This window comes from Castor canadensis, chromosome 11 (genome assembly GCF_047511655.1).
Source record: "Castor canadensis chromosome 11, mCasCan1.hap1v2, whole genome shotgun sequence".
NCBI classification, from domain to species: Eukaryota; Metazoa; Chordata; class Mammalia; order Rodentia; family Castoridae; genus Castor; species Castor canadensis.
Window position 1 is genome coordinate 99,687,090 of NC_133396.1, and position 27,903 is coordinate 99,714,992.

Here is a 27,903-nt window from a genome sequence, read left to right on the forward strand (position 1 = left end):
ATAGGCATGATGCAGTTCTTTATATGTCATTTTTATTTATTTCTTAAGGTTATCACTGTTAATAAGTATAGATAGTTACAGTGTGGGAAAAGGAAAAAATTAAGCCTTCATCTATTGACATTCTATTAGCCAATAATTTCCTTATTTTTATTAGTTTTCTGTTAGAAGCAAGTGCTATTTCTTCATCTCCCTAAAGTGAACGTAAGCTCCTTCAAGAATGGAGATAGGAGTCACATGTGGATTATTGTTTTGTTGGTGGTGGTGGTGGATGATTGGTTGTTTTTGCGGTACTGGGGCTTGAACTCATGGCCTCGCACTTGCTAAGCAGGAGCTGGACCATTTATGTCACTCCCCCAACCTATGGATTATTATTGAACACCCACAGAACCTGGCTCAACATTAAAGGTTATGCCTCAATTCCTGGGGCTAAAGTGAATTTAACAGCGTCTATATTTGTGCTCTTAGCTGCTAGATGGCTCCATTTGCCCTTTTGCAAGACAGATTTTCTGCATATCCCCTGTATTAGGGAAAAATGTAAATATGGTAACCTGCAAGAAAAGCAAGATGTTAGACTCCAGGAAGAAAAATGTTGTCTGTAGAGAGGGATCGTGGTGATTCCTGTCAAGGAAGAGAGATGAAGGCTCTTTGTCTTAGAATTTGTAGCTACACACACACACACACACACACACACACACACACACACACGGCCACAATGTATCTGTTTAGTTCATCCACCAGTGAGTCTGCAATCTTGATCAATATTGATCAAGCAAAAATTTCTTATAGCTGCTGAGAGATCAAGTGTGTAGTGGCTTGAATTTTGAGAGAATTTTGTGTTACTTTATATAACACAGCAGATCAATCACACGAATGTACACATCACCCAGCCTTCTCACTCTTTGTGTGTTTCTCTCTCTCTTTTTTTTTCTTGACTTTTAGATCAGAGTCACATATCAAACATAAAGTTATCATTTTGGGAAATAATTTGTCTTAAGTGCACATCTCTTCTCAGCAGTGAGCACGGAAACATCCCCTCTTCTGTCCCTTCACCTCCCTATCATGGTCCAAAGAGCAGTTCCTCTTTCTATTTCTGTCTAGCATGTTGTCAGTGCCTTCCTTCACCCAATGGGATTATCAGTCAATGTTTGTCACTTTTTTCAATTATGTTCTTAATGTTATGTAAGACCTAGGAGAGTTATAAAGATACATATGAAATGTACTTTGAGGCTCCCAACAATATTGAACAAAAATATAAATGGATGATAATAACATAATTTTACTATTTTGTCTGTGTTTGTGAGTGGAGGATAGGTACCTACAAAGTGATGAGTTCAGATTTAACACTGTCTTTGAGGAATATGGTCTGAAGCCAGACAAAACTAAGGTCTGACTCTTAGACCTCGATTTAGTCCTGCCCATGTTTGATTCTGTCAGTTACAATATATTATCACATGTTCTTAGACAGTCATTTGATTTCTCTAAGTCTCAGTTCCTTTATCCACAAAATGAGAATAACATGGTTATGTTACAGGGTTGTGATAAGAATTAACTTATCAACATGTCTTGTTAGTGGGAAAAGGGAATCTCATGCTATTCCACTGCACCAGAGGTGGTTCAGACAGGATATAAAACAGGAGTGAATAGAGCCATGGTGAAGGAGTGGCTGGGAGAAGTGGTTGTGGATGACTTGGAGAAGGAGCTGGTGAAAGAGATGAATCGTTTCATGCAACCAGTCCAAAACCTCAATGGCCATAAGAATTAAGGACAAGTGGATATTGACCATCTGCCTTGCTACAACCCAATCTCCGAGACTGCTTATTAATTTAGAGGTCTGTATCTTTGGGAAAATGTGCCATCATTCTCTAGAAGGACAACTGTTGTAAGATTCAGAAGAAATAAACTTTAGCTTCACAGAGTCCTAGGACCAGAGATGACTGACTGGAGTAGAAGTACCTCATTGTACAGGGACAACTTGGTCATTTGACTTCTTGACTTCCCAACTTCCAGCTCTCCCAACCACCACCCAACATTTACAAACTTATCACATCCTGGTGCTATCCTTCTGAGAAGTGCTGGAGCAGGAAATGGTTAGTGATAATTAGATCCTGCTCTCAGTTCCTTTTTTGACTCAAAGAGAAACTGGTAAACAGAGAGTCAGATGAGTGGAACAAGGGATACCAAGATGTTTCTTATTTCATATCTAGGTTTGCTTGTTTGCATTTTGCACAGTTCCTCACTTTCCATTCTTCCCCTAAACAAAATTCAGGGAATAGCCACAGGCTCCCTTTACCAGTGTCACAACCCTTGGGGTTCTTTTGCTATCTTGTTACTGAAAAAGATCTTTTAGCATAGAAATGATAGAAATGAGAACAAGCCAAATGTTACAAATAAGGCTTTATTAGGATGTCAGCTTTAGCTGAAGGGAGTCAGCACTGATTGAGAAAGACCAGACTGTTCCCTGAACAAAGGCAGAGGCAAGCTTTAATTGATTTGTTGGAATGGGCTAAAGTCTGTAATTTTCCATTTCCTGTGGGCATGGTCTCGAATGCTATTTTCCTTCTTGAGCAAGATATGGGCCAATCAGGAAATCAGCTTGTCCCAGGAACCCAGGTGTCCCCTCTTTTTACTCATTTTGTGGTGTAGTGTTTCTGATCATTGTGGCTGGTAGATGTCTTTAGCCTCAAAAAGGAAGGAGAAAAACTAGGCAAATCAAGTTGTTTTAAAGTTTTGTTCTCAATGATTAACATGTCTACATGCAAAGTTGAGTAGATTCTGACTCAAAGGTTAGGGCAGCAAAGGGGACAGACACAAATATGAAGACAGGCCAAAGTGAAGTCAGAATTTTCAGCAAAAGTGGCCTTCAGGTCCCTGAAAAGTAACCCAGGCAACATAATTCACACGCTAGAGGTATTATCTACAGCAAAACTAGTGGGAAACTAATGATATATAGCCCAGCCATATGACCTTCAAAATTAGCCATTTTTAAGTCCACTAGGAGCAAATGAAGCTAGAAGGTTTATTTAGCTCTTCCCTCGGTAACGTTGTGTTATAGGAGAAAGAGCTCTGCACTAGTCCTAGATTTCAGTTTGCATTCTGTCATGTATTGATTGAATGACTTTGGCTAAGCTAGTTAGGCCTTCTGCACTTCAATTTCCCCATTCAAAAAGACAAGGCTAGTAGTAACTGATCTAACATTCCTGAAAGATTTTGAACTATAAAAATCAGAAAGTCTGTAAGCTGTTGGCCAGACCTCAGATATTTCCAAATCTTTCAAAATGCTGGGTTTTGCCCATTTTCTTACAGCCTCTAAGTCTGCCACATATTCACTACCTCACTTCTTCCAAGAAATAGTCTTTTGCTCACTCCATCTGACTCACTTCCTACCAGTAAGTTAGTGCCCTGATCTTTAGCCATTAGAATTGAAAATAGAACCTGCCCAATCAAAGAGAGGGAAAAAACCCACTAAATTTGGAAGTTCAATAGAAGCACCATCTTATCTCAGTATTGGTGACTCTTGCTTAGTACTGGAGATACCACACTGACTGAAATGAGGAACTTAGCCTCAAGTTTCTACGATGTAGACAGGGATACTGACACCCAAACCATGTGCTAAATTGACAGTCAAAACAAAGTGCTTTGGGGGTTCAGACAAAGAAATGATTCACTTTGGCTGGAAGAATCAGGGAAAAATTCTCAGAGGAGGTAACACTTAAGTTGGGTCTTTCCCATGATTTTTTTTTAAAGGGTGCTGGTTAAGAGCCCAAAGAGGATTGTAGGAAGACAGAGAACAATAAGGCAAGGGCACAGAGATGTGAGGGCTAAGGCACTTGAGATTATTTTATTAAATATGCCCGAGATGTCTATGAAAAAAGAGGTTTTCTTCTGAGCCTTCACAAACTATCCTGAACCACGTGTTCAGTAGCCCTGGCCACATCAGCACACACAGTGATTACTCAGACCTGTAGCCCCTGTAGCTCCTACATGTCCTTCACAAGCTTCCTGTCACTATAGCCTTTCCACAGAGGATCTCAAGATCCCTTGCTAGGGTCACAGGGTACTAAATGGGTAAGCCCCACCTGCTTCTGTACCTTCAGGCTACCAAGTCTGTAAGACAGCCTCTAATCAAAATGGTATTTGAACAGATGACCACAGGAATGTCTTGCAAACTCTCATGGAAAGAAGCAGTGTCCACTAGGTGCCAGCATCAGCTTACCAAGAATGGTCTTGTCCTGATAGCCTGTTCTTCTGACAGGAAGATTAGACAGGCAGAGTAGGGGAATGCTCACATGGCTGGGTACTTCCCAAGGCTTTTGGACAGTTATCCTTATGGACAAAGGAGAAAATTATGAACTGGATATTAGGACAATGAAGTAGGTTGGTAATTTATTAAATAATTGTATCCAAAGATATGACATAGATCTATGGCAATGAAGAAATAAATTTTAGTAAATAGAAATAATTACTAGAAATAATTTCCAGCAAAAGAGAGCCCCACCTAAATTTCCTTTCTTTCATTTTATTTAGCTTTTTTCTTTCAAGCAATTTGGATTAAGGTACAGAAATATGCTTACTAAATTTGCATGTGTTACAACTTGGAGGGACTGAGATCTAATATTGTCTTATTAAATTAACAAAGACATAATTCAACAGAGATAATTATAAGGTTCTGCATTTTGAGAGAGTACACAAATATAAGTTGGGAAGCAAAGAGGTTTGCCTCAGATGAAAACAATCTCTTAGGTGAGCTATAGGCAATAAATTCAATGACAGGCTGGTCAACCTTACCTGACTCCTACAATAATTTCCTTAGGCACATTGAACTCTATTGTAAAAGGCCTGGATTCTATTTCTACCCCATTACCAACAAGTCATTTAACCTCTCTGAGTCTCAATTTCTTTCTCTCTAAATTTAACAAGTTGAACTATGTCTTTAGGACTTAACCCTTTATTATCTGTGGAGCTGACTCATATTACTTAATTATTTTCCCAAATTCTTTTCTGAGTTGCAGACCCTGGAAAGTAAAAGGCACTGGACTGGGTATAAGTTAACATCTGCCTACCCAGAAGTCCTTGCACATCAAATGGAAGGTGAAAGTAGAGGTTATAATTCTGCAGTGTGTGTTGCTTTTGGAAACCTCCAAGAGCAAAGCTAAGAAATTGCTGAAACCTAGTGTCTGGGCTCTAGCTTTGTAGCAGTATTGACAGCAGGGTCCTGTGCTTTCATTTCTTGGACCATAACAAACAGGCTATGGTCCTGTTGCCCCAGCAAGAGCAGCATTTTTTTCTTATGGTGGCTGTTTCCTGATCATGACAGTGACAGTATGATTCCAGATTGGTTCTGATCATGGAAGACGAGGTAATTCTCTGGGCGAACTGCTATTAGAGGACTTTACTGAAAACTCAAACTAGAGTCTGTTTCTTCATCCCTCCCCATCATTCTGCAAACTGTTGAATATTGTGTGATAAATTCCTTCATACTTAATCCAGCTAGACTGAATTCTGTTCTCTAAAACTGAATCTTGACAAATATAATCATACACTTAGAAAGCTCTTTTTTTTTTCCAAAGGCCAGGAAAAGTGTGTACCAAATTGTTAAAAAGTAGCTACATCTCTAAACACTAAGGGAGTATGTGGGAAGGTAGCAACTAAAAGTAGAATTTAGCATTTCTCTATACAATATAACTTTTTCAAATAAAGACTACATTCATTAACAATGCTATGTTTAAAAAAATGGTAAGGCGAATAACCCATATGTTGGAAGCCCAGTTCAAGCTTTTTGTCTTTTGTAACCCATTTAAAACTTACTGAGTTTATTACCCTGTCCTCTCTCTCATCTCCTTTCATTAGAATCTATTTCCTTTGCTTCCCACCTAGGCCAAAGTAGGAGGGCAGCAGTAGCAGGAGGAGGATAGGTAAGGGAATGGAAAGTTCCTAGTTGGCTGGGCAGCTCCTTGCTCTCTGAGCTTGGCAGGTAACTAATGCCAACTCTTTTCCCATGGACATTTTCGTGGACTTTTTGGAGCTGTTTATTTCTTGGAAATGCTTTCTTATGGTACTGTTCTTAAGGCAGTTCTTCCAGCTGTTCATTTGCCTATTTTCCCTCAGTCTAGGAATGAAGCTACAAATCCAGATTTTTGGAGCCCTTGTCTATCCCTCCTGGTGGCCTTATTGTGCAAGCACTAAGACAACCTTCTGTCAGTTCTCTATCTTTCTTGGCCATGAAAATACACATGACTCCAGAATATGCTATGGTACAGGCTGATCCCCACACTAGCACTTCTGTCCTATAACTATAGCTCACTTAACTTTCTCAGACCCAAGTCAGTCCTATTCCCCATACTGTCTTCTAGCTTCAGGGAACACATTTCAGACCTCTTTGGGTGACTCCATGGGCATTTCTTTCATTAAGCTTGAGAAGGATGTAGTAAGCTTCCCATACTCCCCCACTATGAGAAAGAATCACAGCAAAGAACTCTCTTCACAAATCTTCTCCATATCCTGCCAGTCCCTTTTTATCTTCTTGTGATTTCAGAGTTCAAAAGCCAAGAAACAGATCCTCAACCATTTCCTTTGTAAGTTCTGCATATGATGATCTGGCTTCAGAATTTTATGTCAATTATATCTTGAACTATCACTTTTGACATCCTGTCACAAGTGCAATTGCTTAATTGTAAAAAATAAAAATAAAATACTGCCTTCCTGCCTTATTTCCCCCAGACACACCCATCTGATGAACTGTAGTCAGGAATTAGATTTGTTCTGCATAACCCTAGGGGTACAGGGCGTAGAAGTCATAACAAAGTAATTTCACACACTATATGTAAGGGAGAACTTTCAAATTTCTTGAACTGTCCAAAGACAGGGCCATCCTGCATATGTAATGAGGACCACATCCTCACTAAAAGTCAAGCATGGCGCCAATAGAAACCTCACTGGCTGGAGAATAATGTTATAGAGCTGACAGAGGAAGCTGCCTCTGACTCCTACTCTCACAGTCATTGCAGTCCATCGAGCTCCAAACAGTCAGCCTAGGCAAGTGACAGCTTGACAAGACTCGCTGAGGAAAAACAACTAAACACAGGCAACGGAAATCCTAAAGAGATAAGAGGGAAGATAATGTCGTATGCATTCTTCGTGCAGACTTGCCTGGAGGGACACAAGGAAAAGCACATGACACTTCAGTCCTTAGTCAACTTCTCAGAGTTTTCTAAGAAGAACTCAGAGAGGTGGAAAACCAAATCTGCTAAAGAGAAAGGAAAATGTGAAGACACAGCAAAGACAGGCAAGGTCCATGATGAAAGAGAAATGAAAACCTGTATCCCTCCTCAAGGAGAAATCAAAAGGAGAAATTCAAAGATACACCCAAGAGGCTCTTGCAGCCTTCTTGTTCTGCTCTCAGTACTGCCCCCAAATCAAAGAACATCCTGGCCTATCCATTGCTGATGTGGCAAAGAAACTGGGGGAGGTATGGAACAATGGGTCTACAGATGACAAGCAGCATCATGAAAAGAAGTCTGCTGAGCTGAAAGAAAAATACAAAAACTATATTGCTGCCTACCAAGCTAGAAGAAAACTTGATATAGCGAAAGAGAGAGGCTGAAACCAGCAAGAAAAAGAAGCGGAGGAAGAAGATGAAAAAGAAGATGATGATGGTGAATAAGTCAGTTGTAGTGCTGTTTTTTTCTTATCTATAAAGCGTTTAACCCCGTGTATACAACTACTCCTTTTTAAGAGAAAAATGGAAATGCACGGTTGTGCAAGATTTGTTTTTAAACTGTATAGTGTCTTTTTTATATAGTTAACACATTACCCAGTGTGTCTTTAGATAGCCCTGTCCTAGTAGTATTTGCAAGAGGCACTAACCTTGCCTGGCACAGGGTAGGGTTGTACGTTGGCATGGAAATTCAAAGCATGCTCTTGTTTGGGTTCAGCTCAGATTAATTACATACAAGAGTGGTAGTTATTTTTATCTTCAGTTGTCTCTGATGCAGCTAATGCCAAATAATTATTCTGTTACCTGAATACTACTCAGTAATTGCAAAAAAAAAAAGTCAAAAATGTGTGGCCATATGGCAAAAAAGGTTTAGAAGTGTCTCAAGAAATGATTTTTTTGGGGGGTGGGGGTTTGAACTAAACAGCTTTTATGCTCCTTTTAGATTTTTGAGAACCAAAAATGTAATTCATAACTAGCAGCATCATGAAAAGAAGGCTTCGAAGTTTCCAATTCATCTTGGAAGATGTCTACCTTTAGTCTCTGGTCACACGTGAGACCATTCATAACTTTTGCTTTATAGACATTTAAAAATTTGCTTTCCTAGAGTTCAGGGGTGCATTTTGTATTTTATCAATTCTAAACTTTTGTCTTGTTTTGTTTCTAAAGACAGAGTCTTGCCATGTAGCCCAGGCTGGCCATGAACTGTCCTGCCTCGGCCTCCTGAGTGCTGGGATTATAGGTGTGTACACCACACCCAGCCTAACACATTTTTCAACTATGTTCTAACATATCTGAATCACAACATATCTTATCATTGCTCTCTTGCCATGGTTTTTGCTATTTATGTATTTGTGAACAATAAAGTGCCAGCATCAACATTTACTCAATGGCTGTGAACAGCTTAGAACTTTCTAGAGACAACAATGAAGCAGCTGTTAGTTGTGTGACAGGTAGGGTAGGTAGGGAATCAGACAAGTTTAGCAACATTTCTGAAGCAGAAGCCAAAAGTAAGCAGGCTCCCAAGTTGTACATCCATCTTAAAAGTCTGATAATGAGGCCTGCAACTTTTGTTTTCATGGCTTCTTTTAAGAAAAGCTGTATTTCCAATGCTCTTCAAAGGATAGAAGGAGATATGAAGTGAGAAATGTGGATTTGATGAATCTGAGTAGATAAGTGACTCACAAAAGTCAGATTCTAAATGTAAAAAAGTTTTAAGAATACTCAATTTATTATTTCACTTATGTTTCCCTGTTTATGCATAGGTAAGAATGATTCATGATTTTGAAGTCTATTTCTAGTTAAGTCTTTAAAAAGCATTGTATGGGGTCTTCCTTCCCAGTGGGCTCAGCAGCCCCAGAGAGGCGGCAGTGCCATGGACAGGTGAGGCAAGTGGTGGTGACCTTCAGCTGACCTTCAGTTGGGTGCCTGGTTTGGCAGGCCCAGCTCAGGAGGTCCTCTGGGACTACATGGGCTGGGTTTGTCCAAAGCTATGTGAAGCAGGGTGCCAGTGTAGGTGCAGAAGGCCTAGGTCACCTGGTCCCACCTGATGGAGGATAGAGGAAGAAGGAGGATGAAGCAGGGATGCAGGAGCACCTGTCTGAGCTCTGGTTCTCCAAGTGGGAATGGCAGTGCCTGGCCAACGTTTAGCAGGACCAGCACTGTACCTTTTCCAGATTTCAGCTCTATAAAGACCGAGTGTGCATGCAGCAAAGTCTTTCTCTCTGGGTCCCCTTCCAAGATGCAGCCACCACCATCACCAACCTCCACAAAGAAAGCATGGATACCTATCAGTGAACTTTTGATACTGGAATTCACATTGGCTACCTGCAACATAATAAGGATGTGTAGGCTTGGGTTAAAAAACACAGAATAAGTATTCAAAGAGGATATTTGATCAGCTTCCTGTGTGGATAGGTTCCTCCACCATGATACTCTAGAGCTCCCCCAAGACTGACTATAGTGTCCCTAAAGGAGCTATTTCCACAGAAATGAGCTCATCTGTAAAGACTGATTTGCAACCCTTCCAGAAAGCCATAGCTGTTCATGGTCTTAGTGGTTCAGTGGCTGGTATAAGTGTGTGTTCAGTACCCAGGCTCTCCTACACAGATACATTGAATGCCAGTCAAAGGAGAAATGAACTCCGTGATGTTGATTTGAATACTTTCTGAAGAAATGGTACTCTACTTGGACAATGGTAGCACTTTCTAGAGACCATACCTGAGCCCAGACTGGAGATGTCCTTATGAAACCAGAGTTTTTGACCAAAGGCCCAAACTCCTGAGATTCCATATGCCAAATCAGGCCACCTGCCCCTAAATGCCAAATAAAGAGGCTTTTAGATATGAAGGCAGAGAAAGAAAATTCATCACATGCTTGGGACATGCCATGGGAAAACACAGAGTAAGCACTTAACTCATCTTCAGCCATCTTTGGAGTACAAACATGAGCTATAGGTTTAAGTAGACAAAGAACTGGGGACAGAGGACAAAGTTATGCATAGTTAAACAGTTCAGTTCACAGGTGTGATGTGGTTGGTCATTAGCTCAGTCCTTGTTCTGGGAGCGGTTTCCAGAGTTGTTATCTGGATTCATTGTCAACTGTCAGGTGGTCCATCCATCCAGAGGAGGGGCTACTGTTGGGGGTAGTTCCGGTCCTTTTACATGAAGATGTTATCGATCATTCCTGTCCTTCTTTGATTCCAAGGTGGTTGCAAGGTGATTGCAGAGAGAATGGCTCCAAGCAAAGACAGACACACATTAGAGGACACACACCATGCTTTTCTCCTACTATTAGTTAATTCATGGGCCCAGTGTTGGAATTAAAGACACTCCAGTGCCAAAAACAGACACATAAGAGACAAAATCTTGACAAGGCAATTTTCTCTTGATCAAGAGGGTGCGAGCATGTGCTCACTCCAGTTGAGCAAACACACAAGCACACAATGGCTGACAGTGGCTCCTCCTTATATCCCTGACGCAGTCGTACTTGCCCCTCACCTGGGATTTGTCCAGGTCAAAGGTTCACAATCTTCCCGATTGGCTAAAAGGCTTGGGAGATGGGTTAGGGCATGCAGTTTGGTGGACAATGGGATCATACAGGAATCCAGAAGAAGAAGCAAGGACCCTTCAAACATACAATTCACCTAAAATGGCAACCTGAGGAATTTTTAAGTAACCTAAGAGGGTAACAAATACTTTGACAGAAAAGATTATTTTTCTTACAATTTCCCCCTCTTTTAATTTAAATACTTTTCTTCAAACTCATTTAGGAGCCATTGGCTCTCATGTTCCTGAGTATCTAATAGAAACAAGTTAATTTAGTGGGGCAGGGGTGATTGTTTGGTGAGGGTTGTCTCAATTAACCACTGTATTAGTCCTCAGACAAAAGGAATTAGTCAGCACCCTACTAAAATTAAACCTCTGGCCACTACGATCAAGGAAGTTAAGATTGAGGTCATCCAGCCCTTCCATCTTCCTATCCATTTTTCCATTAATTCAGGGAAGAGACCATTTATACCTGAGCTTTCAGCTAGCTCGTTAGATACAGCAGTTAATCCCTGCAGGGTCTTAGTAATCGTTCCATCAGGGGCTGTGTTATTCGGTATATACATGAAACACAAAACTCCAATCATTATGCAAACTCCTCCCTTTCCAGCCAGTATCATGTCTAGCCTGTTGTCCCAAGCCATCTGGCTAGTTAGTCCCAATTGCTCTGCTAGTCCTTTGATGGCATCCCTGGTATAGTTAACAAACCTTTGTTGGTTATAATAAATATAATTAATCCAATTGACATTTTTATTTATAGTGGACCACCAAGAGTACTTCAATTTGATTTCTTGCTTTAAATTCATTTGGCACTCCCTTAGGAACCCCAATGGCATCAATGTAAGCATGGGAATCAAAGAAGCCTCTGTGATTGGCTGCAGTGTCTGTGTCTGTGTCTCTCCCTTTTTCTAGATGTGTGGCATGGGCTGGGGATCTAAATGCTGGGATGAAAGGGATTGACAACTGCACCAGAGCACAGGTGCCTGCCCAGTTACCTGGGAGAGTCTCAAGTACAGGTCCTCTGTAGTACCACCAGATATCAGCTCTGCCCACCAAGAGTGTGGACTGGTTTGTGAGGCTGTTGAAGGACCGGCTTTCACTGAATCCTGTCATTTGCCAATCATCCTCCCTGTCTGGTGAGACATGAGGTATAATTGACGTCAAGGGTGGCCTAATAGTCCTTGAGTGCTGACCCGCAGGACCTCTGACCTCTGGGAACAGCAGTGATAACGTCTGGCAGTATTCGTTGCCCTCAGCCTTGGCATCCTGAAACAGAGCCAACATGCAATACACTCCATCTGGGTCCAAGGACCATCCTAATGAAAATGGGACCACCTGAGACTCTGGTCTCCCAGTAGTACAAACATAGCCATCACTCTTATTTAATGTATGGACAGAATATTTTATCCATTCCATCCAAGCACTTGCATCCCCATACCTGATTTCAATAGCCACAATTTGTCTTAGGTCCTTGACTTCTACTACAGTTACCCGAGTTGAACTCATATAAACGTGGAGGTAACATTGGAGTGGAGGTAGAACTGGGTGTCCCCTGAGAGGGTTTGGGAGCTAGACAGAGCTCAAGGCACCTTAAAGGGTCTGTTCCTGAGACACCCACCCCAACCCATATTTACAAAATATGGATGGTTTTTTTGTCATACTCCAAGAGCTTTCTATGACCAATCTAAGTGGGTCACACTGTTTATCTTTCAGGAAGGAGAGGGGTGTGTCCAAAACACCTGTAATTTTGACTGTAGTCTGTTAAAAGACTGTCAATTATTTTGTATGGTGGAAATCAGAGTCTTTCCAGTGCACTGGGGTCTAGTCTAGTCCTTATGATTTTCATAAAAGAGAGAAGTGTATCCTTTATATCCAGTGTTCCACCCCACATCTGTCCACTCTGGACAGATATCAGGTTCCCTGTGGGTCCTGGGATGGGACACATATAAAGGGAGTATCCTTGGAGTTGAAGTTGGGATGTAAGGTTTCTGAAAGGAAGGACCTGACATACATTGAATTCCACAATTAAGGGAAAAGTACTCTGAGTTACATTAATAACAAGCATAACATTTCCCAAATGAAAGAGAAAGAGTATTTTCACTATAGTCTTTTTAAAGTCACTTTGGTGTTGCCTGCATGTGGGAGCACAGCCCATTGTTCCTTCTGGTCGGGTGGGGATGCCTTCTTTACCCCTGTGTGATGAGTCCACCCCACTCCACGGTCCAGATGGAGAACAGATGGTCAGCAGATGGTCCAGATGGTCAGCAGAACCAGGAGGGGTCCTTCCAAAGCTGGCTCAAGCTTATTTTCTTTCCAGGTCTTGATCAGCACATAACTGCCAGGCTGGTGTGGGTGAACAGGAAAGTCAAGTGGAGGAGCCTGTGCTAACCCCTTTTTCCTAAGAGAAAGTAAGGTAGAGAACAATCCAAGTATATAATTTTTGAGGAAATCGTCTTTGGTTTCAAAGGTAGGCACATCAGTAACAGAGCTAAGGTAAGGAAGACCATAAAGCATTTCATATGGGGAGAGGCCATTGTCCTTCCAAGGGGCCGTCCTTCTCCTGAATAGTGCTATGGGAGGACATTTAGTCTAAGGTAATCTGGTCTTAAAGACTAACTTAGTGGGCTGATTTTTAAGAGTCTGATTTAGAAAACAATTTGCAAGTCTGTGCTGACCAATTGTTAGGGAGTCAGCCTGAATCTATTATAGTCAAGGCCTACCCATTAAGTCTTTTTCCCTCAATTACCAGAGAGGATCCACCACAAAGAAATGGAACCCAGTCTGGAAAGGAGTTTCCCCAAGGTCTGGCCTTTCTTTCATTTGGTTTGGTATCTAAACATTTATGTGTGGGGTTCCTCCTTCCCGCTTCCCCTTTCAAGAAAGTGGCTGGATTTAGGCCCTCATCAGTAAGTTAGAGTCAAGTCATCTTTTTCTAGCAAGATAGCCTCATACTTTAGGATCCTAAAATCTATCAGCCATCTACTCATCTTCTGGTTTAAGATTGTCCTAACTTGATGGGGAGTGCTGATAATTAGGTTTCCCCCAAAAGGTGATTTTTCTACTTTCTTCAGTTAGAATGGTTAGAAGGGCTATAGCTGCTACTGCCTGAATACACTCAGGACAACCTCAGGTGATGGGATCCAGGAATTTAGATAAGAAGGCCACAAGTTGATGTTGACTCCCATGTTTTTGGGTTAGCACCCCAAGGGCAACTCCCTTGTTTACATTTACGAAGAGGTGAAAAGGCTGTTCAAGAGAGGGCACGGCTACCATCAGGACTGTGATATGGACTTGTTTTAGCTCATCTACTTGTTTTATCTCCTCAGGGGTCCAAAGAAGGGGGTCTGGTTCCTCTTGGGTCAATTTGAGATATAAAGATTTAGTTTTAAGGGCATATGAGTCTATCCACAACCAGCAGTATCCCACTAAGCCAAGGTACTTCCTTAATTCTTGTTTTGTTCCTAGGAGCAGGAGACTAGTGATTCCTTCTATTCTTTCTGGTCCAGTCCTTCATTGGTTCTTACTGATCAAATGTCCCAGATATTTCACTTCCATTTACAGTCTCAGCAAACTGTAGCTTATTCTTTGAAATATGAAGTCCCTGGCTTCCCAGGAAATTTACAAAGCTAATGGTTGTGTTAGTCACCTCCCCGTGATTATCCCCTCATTATTAAATCTCTCAAGTCTCTTATATTTTCTCAGTGCCCTGGGGTGTTGTTATCCCATCAGGGATCTTGATTAGGAGACTCAACACCAGCCACCAGGACTCTTTGTCCTGGGCGGGGGGGCGGGGGGGGGGCGGGGGGGGGCGGTGTTCATGATTCTACATAGCCACTGCCACTGTATGGATCATGGCTCTTTCCTCCCCTGAGAAGAAAATTCCCAAAATACACATTAACTCAGCCCAACTATATATCTGTGGTCCCAGAAATTAATCAACCTGTCCTGAAACCCCGAAATGATCCTCAAGAAGGGGTCACAGCTCCTTTTTAAAATTTTGGACCTCAGAGCTGGTAAGAGGGGCATTTACAAACCCAATTTCACCTCCTCTGAGGGGAACCTCCTGAGAGGAAACAATGGGTGGGGTTTTTCTTCTTCACACTGGGGAAAAGGTAGATTCTCAAGGTTTTGATGGCATTGTTCTAACTACCTTTGAAGTTGCAGTAGGGAGGGTTTTCAGGTAGGGAGGGAAGGGGGTATAGGTGGAAGGGTTAGGAGGGGGAGGTGAAGAGGCAGAAGCTTGGAGTGGTGGTGTGGGGCAGGCTCTGGCACCTGAGCCAGAGGAACAGCAGGGTTATAAGTGGGGGCAGGGGGAAGGGAGGAGAGTAAATCCCAGTTAGAAGGGGTTTGGGCTTTTTTTTTTTTTTTTTTTTGTCTTTTTTTCCTTTTCTTTAAGTGGAAGCGGGACTACAGGACTCTGTCTCTGACAGAGGTCATATTCCATCTTCTCTTGAGTGACTGGGCTGTTCTCGTTTACATGCTCAATTAACAGTTGACAGACCCAGTCCTCATCAGACCCAAATTTTGGCTAAAAAAACCCAAAAGTTTTAAGATCAGTTCTTGCGTCCAAATAAAATAACAGTATTTAACCATTCTTTGTTTCTTTTTCCCTTAGTACGGGAGCTGTCATCCCAATATTTTAACATCTTCCCTAGGGGGCTCTCAGAGGGTATTTTATCTTTGGCCTTTGTTTTCTGGCCTCCCTCTTTGCTGCCTTTATTCCCATTTCTCCCTTCTGGTCGACTGTGCTCTATCAGGAGCTCAACCCCCACTTTACCTTGGAGGTTTCTTGCACTCTGATTCTCTTTTGCTTTGTCCATCTCCAGCCACATCCCTTGTGGGAACTTGCAACACCACTTGGTAGATGGCAGGTGAGTATAAACTGCTGACCTGGATTACATTCAAGAATCTAATTCCACCTTAAACAGTATGAGGTCACCTCAGAACTGCAGATCAGGACTCCGTTTTCCCTTTGTGTCACCCGATACATCTCTTTCACACATCACACAGCCTCCAGTGTCCCAACCACCAAGACATTATTTGATCACCCTTGTGATAATTCTTGTCTTGTTTTGTGCACAAAACTTACATGGTCCCTGTCTTCAGAACTCTTTTACCCACATTGTCAAGAAATTCTGGAGTCCAAGTTCATGCACAGATCTGGAAAGTTGTCACCCTTGGCTGAACCCCCAGAGCTGCAACAACCAGACAGCAGGACATGTCTCCCCAGGAAAGGACCAGGGGCCCCTCTTCCTAGACAGAACGTAAAATCCCAGATGAGTCCCAAGTTGTAGGAATTAAAGACCCTCCAGTGCCAAAAACAGCATATAAGAGACAGAAAATCTTGACAAGGCAATTTTCTCTTGATCAAGAGGGTGCGAGCATGTGCTCACTCCAGTTGAGCAAACACGAAAGCACACGATGGATGACAGTAGCTCCTCCTTATATCCCTGATGCAGTTGTACCTGCCCCTCACCTGAGATTTGTCCAGCTCAAAGGTTCACAATCTTTCCTGATTGGCTAAAAGGCTTGGGTTAGGGCATACCGTTTGGTGGGGAATGGAGTCACACAGGAATCCGGAAGAAGAAACAAGGACCCTTCAAACATGCAAGTCACCTAAGATGGCGACCTGAGGAATTTTTAAATAATCTAGGAGGGTAACAAATACTTTGATAAAAAAGATCATTTTTCTTACACCAAGAAGGAGTCAGTGCTTTTCAGCAAAGGAGTTTGAGTGCCTCTTATGCTTACAGATTCACCAATCTATAAACGCTATGGAGTTATCTAAACTACAAACATTTTCATAGCCACCATGTGATCTGAAAGGATCAAGCCACTTGATCCTCAATATATACTATCATTGCAAAGGAAACATGAGGCCATCTTCCCTTGTTCACTGTTTCAGACAAGCTGATTCTGTAGTGGTTGTCATGAAAGGAAGTTCTAGGGATTTACAGTAGATGCCTCGTGTAACTGTGGATTTCTCAGCACTATAATTCTAGCAGAGGACATCAGGTATTGTGTATTCCTTAGCAAGATCATCATAGGTAAATATATATCCATTCCAAAGCAAAACCTAAACTGTATTCTCAAAGGGAAAAGAAATGTCAGATGCTTATTTGGTTATAGAATACTTTCTTCTTTGTTTTGGTCCATTTCCTGCTGTGTTAAGTATTTTTGCTTCAACAGTATTGCCAGGTCCTCAAAATTGTATAAAGACACAATTTGGCTTCCTTGTCACATTTGAGGGCTTTTATTTTTGCAATCACACAGTGCTGTTAGAATGAAAGAAAGCACAGAATGGATAGGCGGGGAGACAGCTCATATGCCAGCACAGGGTTTATTGTGGAGAAGTGGCCCTGTGGAGGGGGACCCCAGCAAGAAAGCTGGAGCCTCTAGCTGCTACAGACTGGGGGTTGATTAAGGAGGTGGGGCGGGGGGAGCCGGGGGAGGAGAAGTCCCAGGAAGATCACTGGATGAGATAATTCTCAATGATCCTCTGACCTTCCCAAGACCGGCTGGAGTTTTCAATAAGTCACCTTCAGCAAGGAGGGGGTCCAGTTCCAATGTGGCTTTCTTTTGTTCACCTTAACAAGTACCATGCACCTAGTTTCTATATATAATGTGCAACTTCTAATTATCGGACTGTGTCTTATTTTTAGTTTTTAAACTAAAAACTGATGCACCTGATATAAAGAGGTGCTAATGATGGGCATGCAATTAATACTTGATATTGAATCAATCCACAGAACTTTATTGGATTCATTTTTGTGTGTGTTAGTGCTCTAGAGTGTTAATATTATTAAACTGACCCCAGAATAAATACCAAGGTTTTTTTTTTTATTGTTGTGCTGGGTGTGGGTACATTATAGCATTTACAAAGACCCTTACAATGTATCAAATACTTGAATTCACCCTCTCCACTGCTCTCCTTCATCCCCTCTTCCCCCAATTCCTCGAACAGTTTCAACAGGTATCATTTTTGCATTTACATATATGTGTACACATTATTTGCACCTTATTCATCTTCCTGACCCTTTCTTTGCCACCTCCCCCTTAAATGTCAGTTTTAAGACAAGTACAACTTCCTATATGGGATACCTTCCTTATGGCAAATGGAAATGCGTGACTGCATTCAAGGTGACCCGAAAGAGAGAGGGCGGTGTTAGGTCTCAACTTGACGTCACTTATGCCATCTTAAACTCTGCTGACCCTAACTAGAGTTGTTTGGCACCAGTAGAGATGGGCTCCCAAGGGAAACTCTGGTTTCCCAGCACCTGTGCCAGAACACAAGAACCAGCTCCTTGACTACCACCAGCAGCATCCTATTCTTGTCATTGATCTGTGACTGAAGCATCCTGTTTCCCAGTGCTTATACCAGAACACAAGACCCAGTTCCTTGACTACCCCTAGCGACAGATAATGGACAAGCCACAGGGAAAAAATTCCACACACACCCCCCCCTTTACCAAGTCCTTCCTTTCCTATAACCCTACCCCAGTCTGCAAGGGACAGTGGGCTTTAGCTTTCTTGCTGGAGACCATCTCCACAAGTTTCTCTTCCTGAATAAACTGTGCTGAAGGTAAGCCATCTCTTTGTCTACCTCTCAGTGCTGTTCAGTCTAACAGGCAGGACCCTTAAGAGTGGGCTTCCCTTTTGGTTCAGTGTTGGCCTGAGGAAGATGGGATGGTTGGGGTAGGTATTTATTCTAGTCTTTCATATACTGTTTTGTATTTTCATGGATGCCCGACTGTATTCAGTTTTTCTTGCAGTAGGTTAAAGATGATAAAGCTCTGTTTTACCTACTACTAATGTGATCACTGGTTCCTGATCCTCCCCTTCTCGTGTAGACCTCTGTCTCAAGAAAGCAAGTCTTAATGCCTGCCAGAACATAGTTAATATGACTTATTGACTCCATTAAACTTTTTAAAACTTAAAAAAAAAACACTGTATGGTTTACTTGGCTATATTTTTTTTTCCTTTCTCGGTGCTTTCTTTAATGGTCAGCCTGCAATTAGTATCATTTGAGACTCAGTGAATTGCAATTATAACAATTCACTGCTTTTATGTATCAGGTATGTTACTTACATAATCTCATTTAATCTTTCTAGCAATTTTGTAAGGCCAATACTAATATTATTCTGTTTCAGAGATGAGAACAGAAGTTCAGAGACAATGTACCTTGCCATGCCTACACAGCTGGTAAGTAGTAAAAACAACATTTGAACCCAAGTCTATTGACTCCTGAGCTAGGATTCTTAATCTCTGTACTCTGCCACTCTAGATCCAAGGCCAATTAGCTTTGCTCTTACAACTTAATGTGATATTCTAGGACTATAATTACTATAAAAAGAGGAGAAAATGGTCATCTCCCACATCTCTACAATGAGATCGTCTTCTTTGAATTGAAAGACTGAAGTGTATTATTTTAGTTCTTTCTTGGGGGTGAGGGAAGGTTTGAACTTAGGACTTCATGCTTGCAAAGAAAGCACTTTCCTGCTTGAACCACACTTTCAGTCCACTTTGCTCTGGATATTTTGGAGATGGGGGTTCAAGAACTATTTGCCTGAGATGGCTTCAAACAGGGATCCTCCTGATTTTAGCCTCTTAAGTAGTTAGGATTGCAGGTGTAAGCTGCCAGTGCCCAGGAATGTATTGTATCAATTCTTTAGCCTCAGGTGTTAGCTATAGCAGGACTGTACATTTATGTGAGGCCTCTTGTTATGAGCAGGATGTCAAGCATGGAAGCCAATTATCTTTGCATATGTAGTGACTTGGGAACAAACTAAGCCAATATAGACTAACTGTAGTACCTGTTGAAAATCTAGCAAAGGACTAGGATGGTCTGGCTTGGAATTAGAGCTCTAATGAGCAGAAAACATATGCCAAATAATAAAGTATAGTCAGGAGTACACTTCTCTAAATTAACTGCAGATCAGTTAGCAAGGACTTCAGAAGACAGATAACTTAGTTGTACCAATGGATTCTAAGAGGAGAAAATTACTGGACTTTTACATGTCCAAGGATAGTAGCTACCAATATCCAACAGGCACACTCAACTGTGGACAGTAAAGGAGTTTTTCTGGATTTAATTAAGAAATGAAAATATGATGATGGTGCTCTCTTGACAAAGAGAAGAGAAAGAGTGCTTATGTGCACAAACTAGAGGAAGTACAAATTGATGCAATCTCTGAGGAATAATTTGGCTGTATCTACTAAAATTAAAAGGACAGACACATATCCTTTGATTTTTTTTAACTTAGTACCTTGCATCTGCTAGGCAGCCACTCTACCACTTGAGCCACACCTGCAGCCTTAAAAAGACATATATCCTTTCATCTAGCAATTCTACTTCTAGGTTTTTATCTTACAAATATATTCAGATATGTGCATAAGGATATAGGTAAAGATATCCATTGCAATATAATTTAAAATAGCAAATATTTAGAAAGAGTCTAATAATCCATCAATAGAGACTGGCAGATGTCATTTCTTCAGGAAGTAATTTCTGGACCTCCACCTTCTGCCTTGGGCTTAGTACTCACTCTGTGCTTATAAGCACCTAGCATCCCCTGGCTTACCACTAATAATGAAGGGATCCGTTTATTCATTTGTCCACCTCTGTGAGGTTACTATTATTTCCCTCATTTTGCAGATGGGCCTGAGGTTGTGGCTCAGTGGTAGAATGCTTGCTTGGCGAGGGCCTAAGTTTGATTCCCAGCACTGGAGAAAAAAAACAACTGTGGATGAGGACACTTGGGCTCAGAAGGCCTGTACAGCCTTCCCATAGAAGCTGAAGTAGAAGAATATTCAAAGGCAGAGAGACATGGTATGTTGGCAAAACAGCAAGGGGTCAGTGTGGCTGAGTGGTTCTGTGTGCTGTGATAGGGAATTTGGACTTTAACCTACAGAATTTGAGTCAGTCTTTCAGGGAAGGAGTTGTAAGTGTAGAACCCAAAGAGTTCGCCATTTTTCAGAGTCAACATGAGAAACTGCAACTCAGGAAGGACAGGATCACAAAGTAAGGTTGGGATCAGTATCCTTTCTGCTCTCTGATAGAGGACATTTGGGTTCCATGACTGGTATCTAATGTGGACTGCAGAACAGGTTTGGAGTTTGAGGCCTGAATTTAAGATACAGAATTGACCAGAGGATCAAAAAGAAGCAGCTTCCTCCCCATGTATCTCCAGCATTTTTCTGCCATTCCTGCCTTGTGGAAATGAAATGAGCTCTGAGATTTCCCTTGGACAGCCTGAACTAGCTAAGTCTCGTTTTCCAAAATGCATGTTGGAACCTCAACAGAAGCTTGTTGAGGATGAAGCTGTTATTCCCTCAGGTATTCCTGGGAGATCATTAGCAGATATCAGAGGGAGTGCTCTTGATCCTGCTCTCCTGTTTGAGTGCTGGGGAGAGGCACAATGGAGTTAATAGGGCATAAGTCAATTTTCCTATCCTCTCAGGAAAGGTGAGTCATGAATAATTTTCATTCACATCAAAAAGTTCTTCATCTTCTTCAGGGCAAGACGGTAACAAGAATGTTGCATTTGCTTACAAAATGTGATGAAGGAGAAACTGCCACACTAGGTCTCTTTTGAGTGGCCATTCCACTTTTTTTGCTTCCTTTAAAAATGATCAAATGATTTTTTTAAGTGATCTGAGATACTTTGATTACAAAACTTCTTGTTAATGCCAGTCACTTCCTATCTAGATTAGGGATGGCAGAAACCTTAAAGGAACAAAATTAGAAGAGGGAAAGAACCTGACACTGGGATAGGCAGTTATCAGTGAAGGCCTTCTGGGAAGAGACTTATGACAAGTAAGATGAGCCTGCAGTAGAAAGCTGGAAATAAGAACCACAAAGACCCTTGTAGACCAGGTTTCCATTATACCAACCTGGGAAAACATTTAATTCTGAGAAGATATTAAGCAAGTGTCTCTGAGATCAGTCCTGGGAGTTAACAAGCAAGGGTGATGAGGAACCTGCCACAGCGGAGGCCCAGTGAAGAGAAGAATAGAAGAAAAGACACCAGAAGCCATAGCATAGATGTGTGCAGAGGAGAAAGAGGGTACAGAGAGCACTCAGGAGATAAGCACACTAAAGTGACCCAGCAGTAGAGAGAATAAAGTGACATTATGTGACAATTACCTGGGAATAAAAATATCTGCATTTTTCTTATTGACTATCTTTAGCAAGGGCTAAATTATGGACTATTGTCTTTGTAATAAAAAAAAGCTCTACTTTAATTTTCCATCTGTGTAAACTGTCATTTCAAATACAAAACTACATGAGTACCACAAGAATTAATTTTGAAAATATTTATAAGCTATTTTGGAGCTTTAGAAATAATTTCTGTTGGTAACTGTTTCTTGTTCTCTGTACCAGATTTAAAAAAAAAACAAAACCCTTACAATTCTGTGATATTTTCTTTGTTCTGCAGCATCATTAAAAGAGTGACAGTAGATTGAATTGTTAAAAAAAAAAAAAGTGTAGACCTAAAGAGAATGAGACCTCCTGAAAACTAGTCATACCAGCCCTGCAGAGAGTTCCAGGCTCCAGTTGTCAGATAGAGGACCCAAGAAAGTTGATCTGCCTGAAATTGAAGTTAAAAATGGCTTCTAACTTTCCTTCCTTAATGTGCCAATAAAGTCTTTGTGCACGATAGTGTATTGATCTGCACATGAGTATATATAGGTTAGTGTTGGAATGGATTTTAAAGACAAAAAAAAGTTGCAAAAAATGAGAATTCATCTTATGCTTTCCTTAAAAAGATTTCTCAATGCAAATGGTACCGCCTACTTATATTTTTTGCAGAAGTTAGTATGGTCTGCCTACCAGCTGCTCCCAAAGTCCATCAATCTGGCAGAAAGTGCATCTGAGGGAGTCTAAGAGAACTATGACCCTATGGTCAAGAATGAGAGCCTCACACTTTTTCCCTCTCTAAAACTAAATAGAGCTCAGGACTTTGAGAATGTAAACTCATCAGTAATAAGACTGGAAGTCTTTTTAATGTTAACAGAAAGTAAGTTCATTATGAATAATTACGACTTGATCTTAAAATGCTTTAAACTCTGCAGTGATTTCAATGAACTTAATTACCAAACCATTACCTATGCTGTAATAACATACTTGCTAGGCTCACGTGAAGAGCTAAAGGTGACTAAATTCACTTCCAAACCTCAACCGCAAAGTAGTAAATAATAGTTTTCTACTACTGAATTCTGTGAGAAGGTGTACATGGAAGAGAATGATTGTGGTTTACAAACTGCTGTGTAAGGTCAAAATTGTCAGCCACCACACTTTATGGGCGTTTCTTTAAAAACCACAACAAAATGAGAGAAAGGTCTGCGGTGGGCAAAGCAGGAGAGGCCCAGGGGAAATGACCTTGGAGAAGGGACTGAGCCACCCCCTCAGCTCGCCACAGGAGTGGTCTCTGGGATTCCTGGGTTCTCGGAAAAGTGGATAATGGGGGTCTCAGGTGTCTCCATGAGCTCCGGGAGACCCTGGGGCTCCTTTAATTCCACGACCACCCGGCTCAGAAGGCGTTTGAGCAGCTGCATTTCTCGGAGCAGAAGGTCCACGTTGGGTTTCAGAGCTCCTGCCGATTGCTCCAAGGGCGTCGGCGGAGCGCAGCCTGGTGACCCAGCGGTGGGAGCTCTGCCGGCCCGGAATTGCGGCCCCGGTGAGGTGGTGTTCGGAACAGAGGTGACCGACGGGACCGATCTGGACACTGGAGGCTTTCTGAAGGAAAGCGGCTTGTTACCCGGCGCCAAAACTGCAGCCTGTGCTGCCGGGGCAGTAGAGGACGTCAGATCCAGGGGAGAGCCTGTGAATGCAACGCACCGAGTAACTCGCAGCTGAAATCGTTGGCCCCTGGCGCGGGGCTGACGGGAGGCCAGAGAGAGAGAGGCCATCGGCGCTAGGAGGGATATTGGGGGATGGGAGACCCGAGCAAGTGGACTGGGATGGTGGAGACCCGAAAGGCAGCGGGGGACAAAGGAGAGGGACCAGAGCGACCGGTGGGTGTGGAGAGGAGTAGGCTGCCCGCGGGGGTGGACGTCTCGGGAGCGCGTGCGGTCACTCACCCGGCCCCGGGAGCTGCAGCCACGGGCTGCGTTTCCGGACACTGCGGGTGGCGGTGGCCGCCTCGCACCAGTACGATTCAAGTTCCTCGACCTCGGGCTCCGGGACCGTGTACTCCGCGCCCCAGTCGAAGCGGCGGACCGGGCGACTGTACTTGTAGAAGGCGAACTGCAGCGGCGTGCCGCGCTTCTGAGGGTGCAGGCGGGTCTCACAGCGCAGGACCACCCGGCCGTGGGGCGCGGCGCGGGCCTCCTGCGAACCCATCACTCTCAGCACCGGGGTCACGAACAGCTCTGCAGAGGGCGGCCCACAGGCCGAGAATGCTTTTGGGTCCGCGCAAGGGGTGGGGCAAAACAAGGGAGGAACCAGGACCCCCGTCCCTTTCCTTCCCTCTCCTTCCCTTTTCCCGCGATAGCGCCTCATCAACCCGGGGACCATGAGGGCTTGGGAGAAATATGTATGTACAAGTGCAAGTAGGGAAGAAAGAAAGCCTTCTAAAATGTGGGGCAAGAGGACCAAATCCACGAGGGACGGGGACAGCTTGAACTGAGGCAGAACCAGACCAAACGCTTCATGTTATAACCCAACTGACACCCAGCTTGGATTCTCCAGCCTTAAAAGGGGAACGCTACACCTGCCTCGTGGGACGCTTGAGAGCCGGTCCCTCCCTGGTCCCAGTGACGTAGCATCTTTATCACTGTAGCCGCCCTTCTGGCTGGGGCTGTGTTCAGAGCCCTAAATAGGGTCCCCAGCCACACCAAGAAGCCAGGCTGTGTGTAGGCCGGGGGAAGGGACACCAGCCTACAAGCAGGCTGTAAGACCAAACCTCATTGAAGCGTTCGTGGCTGGCAGAGAAATCTGCCAAGTGGCACCTGCTTGAAACCCCTCTCCTTTTCCCGCCAGATTCCTGCCCCAGAATTTCCCAAAGTTCTCATTTGCCTCGCTGCGGGACCCCAGGTCTCCCCCACCTTGCACGGTCACAGCCACCTTAGCGGAGAACATGGGCGCGCTCTCCACCGGGATGCGCACGGTGCCGGAGCACTGGTAGCGGCCACTGTCGCTGGCACGTGCCTGCAACACGGTGTAGTTGGTGCTGGAGTGGAAGTAACGCACAGCCTGGCCGTTATGGTAGTAGTGAAGCTTGTAGACGACTTTGTCGTACCAGCCACGGCAACGCATGATCAGCGGTTCGCCCTCGAACACCGCAGCATAGGGCACCTGCAGGATCAGCCAGTCTACAACAGACAGGAGCAGACACGGTTTATTCCACAGAAAGTTCAGCCTGCAAGTCTCCCATTCTCAGCCTCCCTGCTTGCCTCCCCACTTCCATAGATGCTCTCCCTCCCCCCCCCCCCACCAAGTGCAACCCCTTTCTGAGATGGCAGGTCTTCCCGTTGATTGGCATTGGAAGCCTCCTCTCATTAAATAGAAGGTCAGAAAGGGGAGGAAGGAGAAAGACCGGTGTTAGAGAAGCAAAAATGCACCACACTTGTGGGATTCCAGCCTCAAAGAGCACTGCTCATCAGAATCAAGTTCAAACTCCTTAGCATGGCTTCAGGGCCTTCCTGACCTGGCCTCTACTTCCCTCTCCAGCACCCTCTCAGTACCCTCCCCCACACACTCCCTCCCTTCACCCCACTTCTTTACCTAACACAGGCTAAGTTCAGTCATACTGAACTGCTGAGAGAAGTGGTCCTGCCCAGAGCCCAGGGCCTTTGTACCTGCTATTTCCTCAGCCAAGAAGACCCTCCTTCACCGGTTTAAGTTGAGGCCTCCTTCTCTTGCATGTCTAGGTTTAGACCTTATCTCCTGAAGAATATTCCCCCATACTCCCTCACAGTCTTAGGTATCTCCCACAGCACCCCATGTTCAGCCAACCACTATGACCATACTAGTCCTACTAACATACTAGATGTCATGTTAGGTGTCATAAACTGAGAAGGATTGTTTCTGCAAGGAGCAGCCACAATCTGTGTGCTATACTTAGTCTGAACTGAGCAAGTGGTATCTTTGCCCTCTCTGTATCACTGCTCTCTCTAACAATTCCCAAACAGGAAACTTCACAGTCTGAAAATGAATATGAAGTGTAAGCACTCATTTGAACACTGTATAATATCCTTTAATTCTGAATATAAATAGCAGCCTACCAGACTAAGATTATATAATATTCCTTATAAACTAGTCAATCCCGTACCTTAATGAACAAATTATTATTATTTTTCTTATCCTGTTTTGAAACCTTCCAGAGTCAGTTTCTCAATTAACTTCCATGTATACATGCCTGTAATAAAACTTTAAGTACTCTGCTCAGTTGCTGCTTTTTTCTTTAATAACATCATAATTCATTATTAATCCTCACAACAGCCAAAGCAATAGATACTTTTATTGTCCCTACTTTACTGATGTAGATACTGATGTGCAGAGAGGCATCACACTGTCAACCAAGAGTAATTCGGAGCCTGATGTGGTGGCACACACTGTAACCTCAGCACTCAGGAGGCTGAAACAAGAGGACCTTGAGTTCAAGGATAACTTGAGCTACATAGCAAGACCCCATCTGAAAAATAGAAGTAATTCTTCTTGCTTAGCCTGTCCAGGGACATTTGCTTTTCCTGCTTTGCTCTGCCATTTCCTGCCTATCTCCTCCCCTCCATCCCCCACCCCTGCCCCAGAGTCCTCTGTCCAGTGTTCCAGGGCCTTAGAGCCTTTGTTATTCTGAGCTGGTTTGATAAACAGAAATGTTTGCGGCAGGAGGGCAAAGGGGATCTTTGTGGCCAGGCATGTCTTACACAGTGGCCTGCAGGCCCCTGCTTACTCCAGATACTCAAGATAGGTCTCAATATGGCTCTTGTTTCCTGCCCTTTGGGAATGGCCCAGTGTTCTCCCCCACAGAAGGGTCAGTCTTCCCAGGAAAGTCACGTGCTTTCCTTTCCCCATGCTCAGACTACTCACCATTAGATACAGAGAGCTGGATGGGGTCACTGACAGGTGCTCCCCGTGTCTGGCATCGATACACCCCTGGGGTCTGTACCTCGATGCTCTTCTTGTGGGAGGGCAGGAGGAGGTGGCCCAAATACCAGAGAGTGTTGATGGGCCGGAGCTCCAGGAGCAGAGGGTGGTATCCATCACATTGCAAGGTTACACGCTCCCCCTTGAAGATTGTGGTCCAAGGTGGGTGTAGAGACAATATGGGCTTCTCCAGAGTAGCTGGGGGTATGTGGGAGGGGGCAGTGTGGGAAAGCGAAGCAAGGGAAGATTTCCAAAGATGCAGCCTAAGGTTGGGAAATCTTAGAAAACCCCAGTTTTCAGAACCCTACCCATACACTAACCCATCCCTGCAAGAGAGGAGACCACAATCACTGGATTACAAACCATCAGTCCATTAGTCAGTACCCATTTCTAAGTACCTATGAGCAAACCTTGGTCACAGATATTGACCAAGAGGGGGAAGAAAAATCATTCCAGAACAGCCAAGAAGTGAGGAGTTTCTTAGGGAGAGGAGGGTTAGAGTGGAGCTGTAGAAAATCGGGATGAAGGATGAGGAAGACTCACCAGCTTGCCCACTGCTTGGAACTGCAAAACAAGAGAGGAAGATGGAAGTGATTGTTCAAGATGAGAAAAAAGAAATTCTTGACCACAGGAAAAACTGAATGATCTCAAAGCCTGTTTTTTCTTCTTCTAACTCTAGTTACCCAACTTTAGGAAAGCCCCCTCCTCTTCACCTTCCAAAATAGGCAATGAGCCATCTAGAACCTGAGGACTGAATAGCCACCTCCCTTACCCCACACACCCTGCTCTGCCATCCAAAGTCCTGCTGCTGCTGATGCCACCTCATGTGGGACTCACCCAGGAGCATAAGGGCTGCGAGTGTCCACATGACAAATCTGCCTGCTGCAGCTGCAGAGAAATGGAGATGTGCTGACATGGGATTGGGGGCAGAGAGAAAGAAGGTGACCAGTGGCTGACCACTGACTACTAGGAGGCATTACTGCTTCTCCCACCCATTCCAATGTCCTAAAGATGATGAACTGGAGAGAGCAGGACACTGAATAGGTGCCACCCAA

At 43.4% G+C, this 27,903-nt stretch overlaps 1 protein-coding gene and 3 pseudogenes across 1 annotated transcript; 2 read left to right on the forward strand and 2 right to left on the reverse strand.

Annotated features, from left to right (window-relative positions):
• The first annotated feature begins 1,648 nt into the window (after positions 1 to 1,648).
• Positions 1,649 to 7,600, forward strand: LOC109697614 (high mobility group protein B1 pseudogene; annotated as a pseudogene).
• Positions 7,601 to 8,600: 1,000 nt separating this feature from the next.
• On the forward strand, positions 8,601 to 9,922 carry LOC109697615 (HUWE1-associated protein modifying stress responses 1 pseudogene; annotated as a pseudogene).
• A 1,108-nt stretch (positions 9,923 to 11,030) lies between these two features.
• On the reverse strand, positions 11,031 to 12,264 carry LOC141413642 (uncharacterized; annotated as a pseudogene).
• Positions 12,265 to 21,511: 9,247 nt separating this feature from the next.
• On the reverse strand, positions 21,512 to 27,825 carry Fcrlb (Fc receptor like B). The gene is made up of 5 exons (XM_074044787.1): positions 27,686 to 27,825; positions 26,792 to 27,111; positions 24,808 to 25,074; positions 23,842 to 24,132; positions 21,512 to 23,582 (listed from the first exon to the last, which is right to left on the reverse strand). Exons 1-5 carry the CDS (start codon positions 27,823 to 27,825, stop codon positions 23,167 to 23,169), a joined length of 1,434 nt encoding a protein of 477 aa, XP_073900888.1. The 3' UTR covers positions 21,512 to 23,166.
• Positions 27,826 to 27,903: the final 78 nt, after the last annotated feature.

Excerpts from the sequence above, each read along its gene's own strand:
- Fcrlb (XM_074044787.1), bottom strand. The coding sequence starts at position 27,825 with ATGCCTCCTAGTAGTCAGTGGTCAGCCACTGGTCACCTTCTTTCTCTC. Across the intron at positions 27,112-27,685 it reads CGCAGCCCTTATGCTCCTGG|GCTGCATCTTTGGAAATCTT; the intron begins GTGAGTCCCACA and ends TCCCAACCTTAG. Across the intron at positions 23,583-23,841 it reads GCTGCAGCTCCCGGGGCCGG|GCTCTCCCCTGGATCTGACG; the intron begins GTGAGTGACCGC and ends TTGCATTCACAG.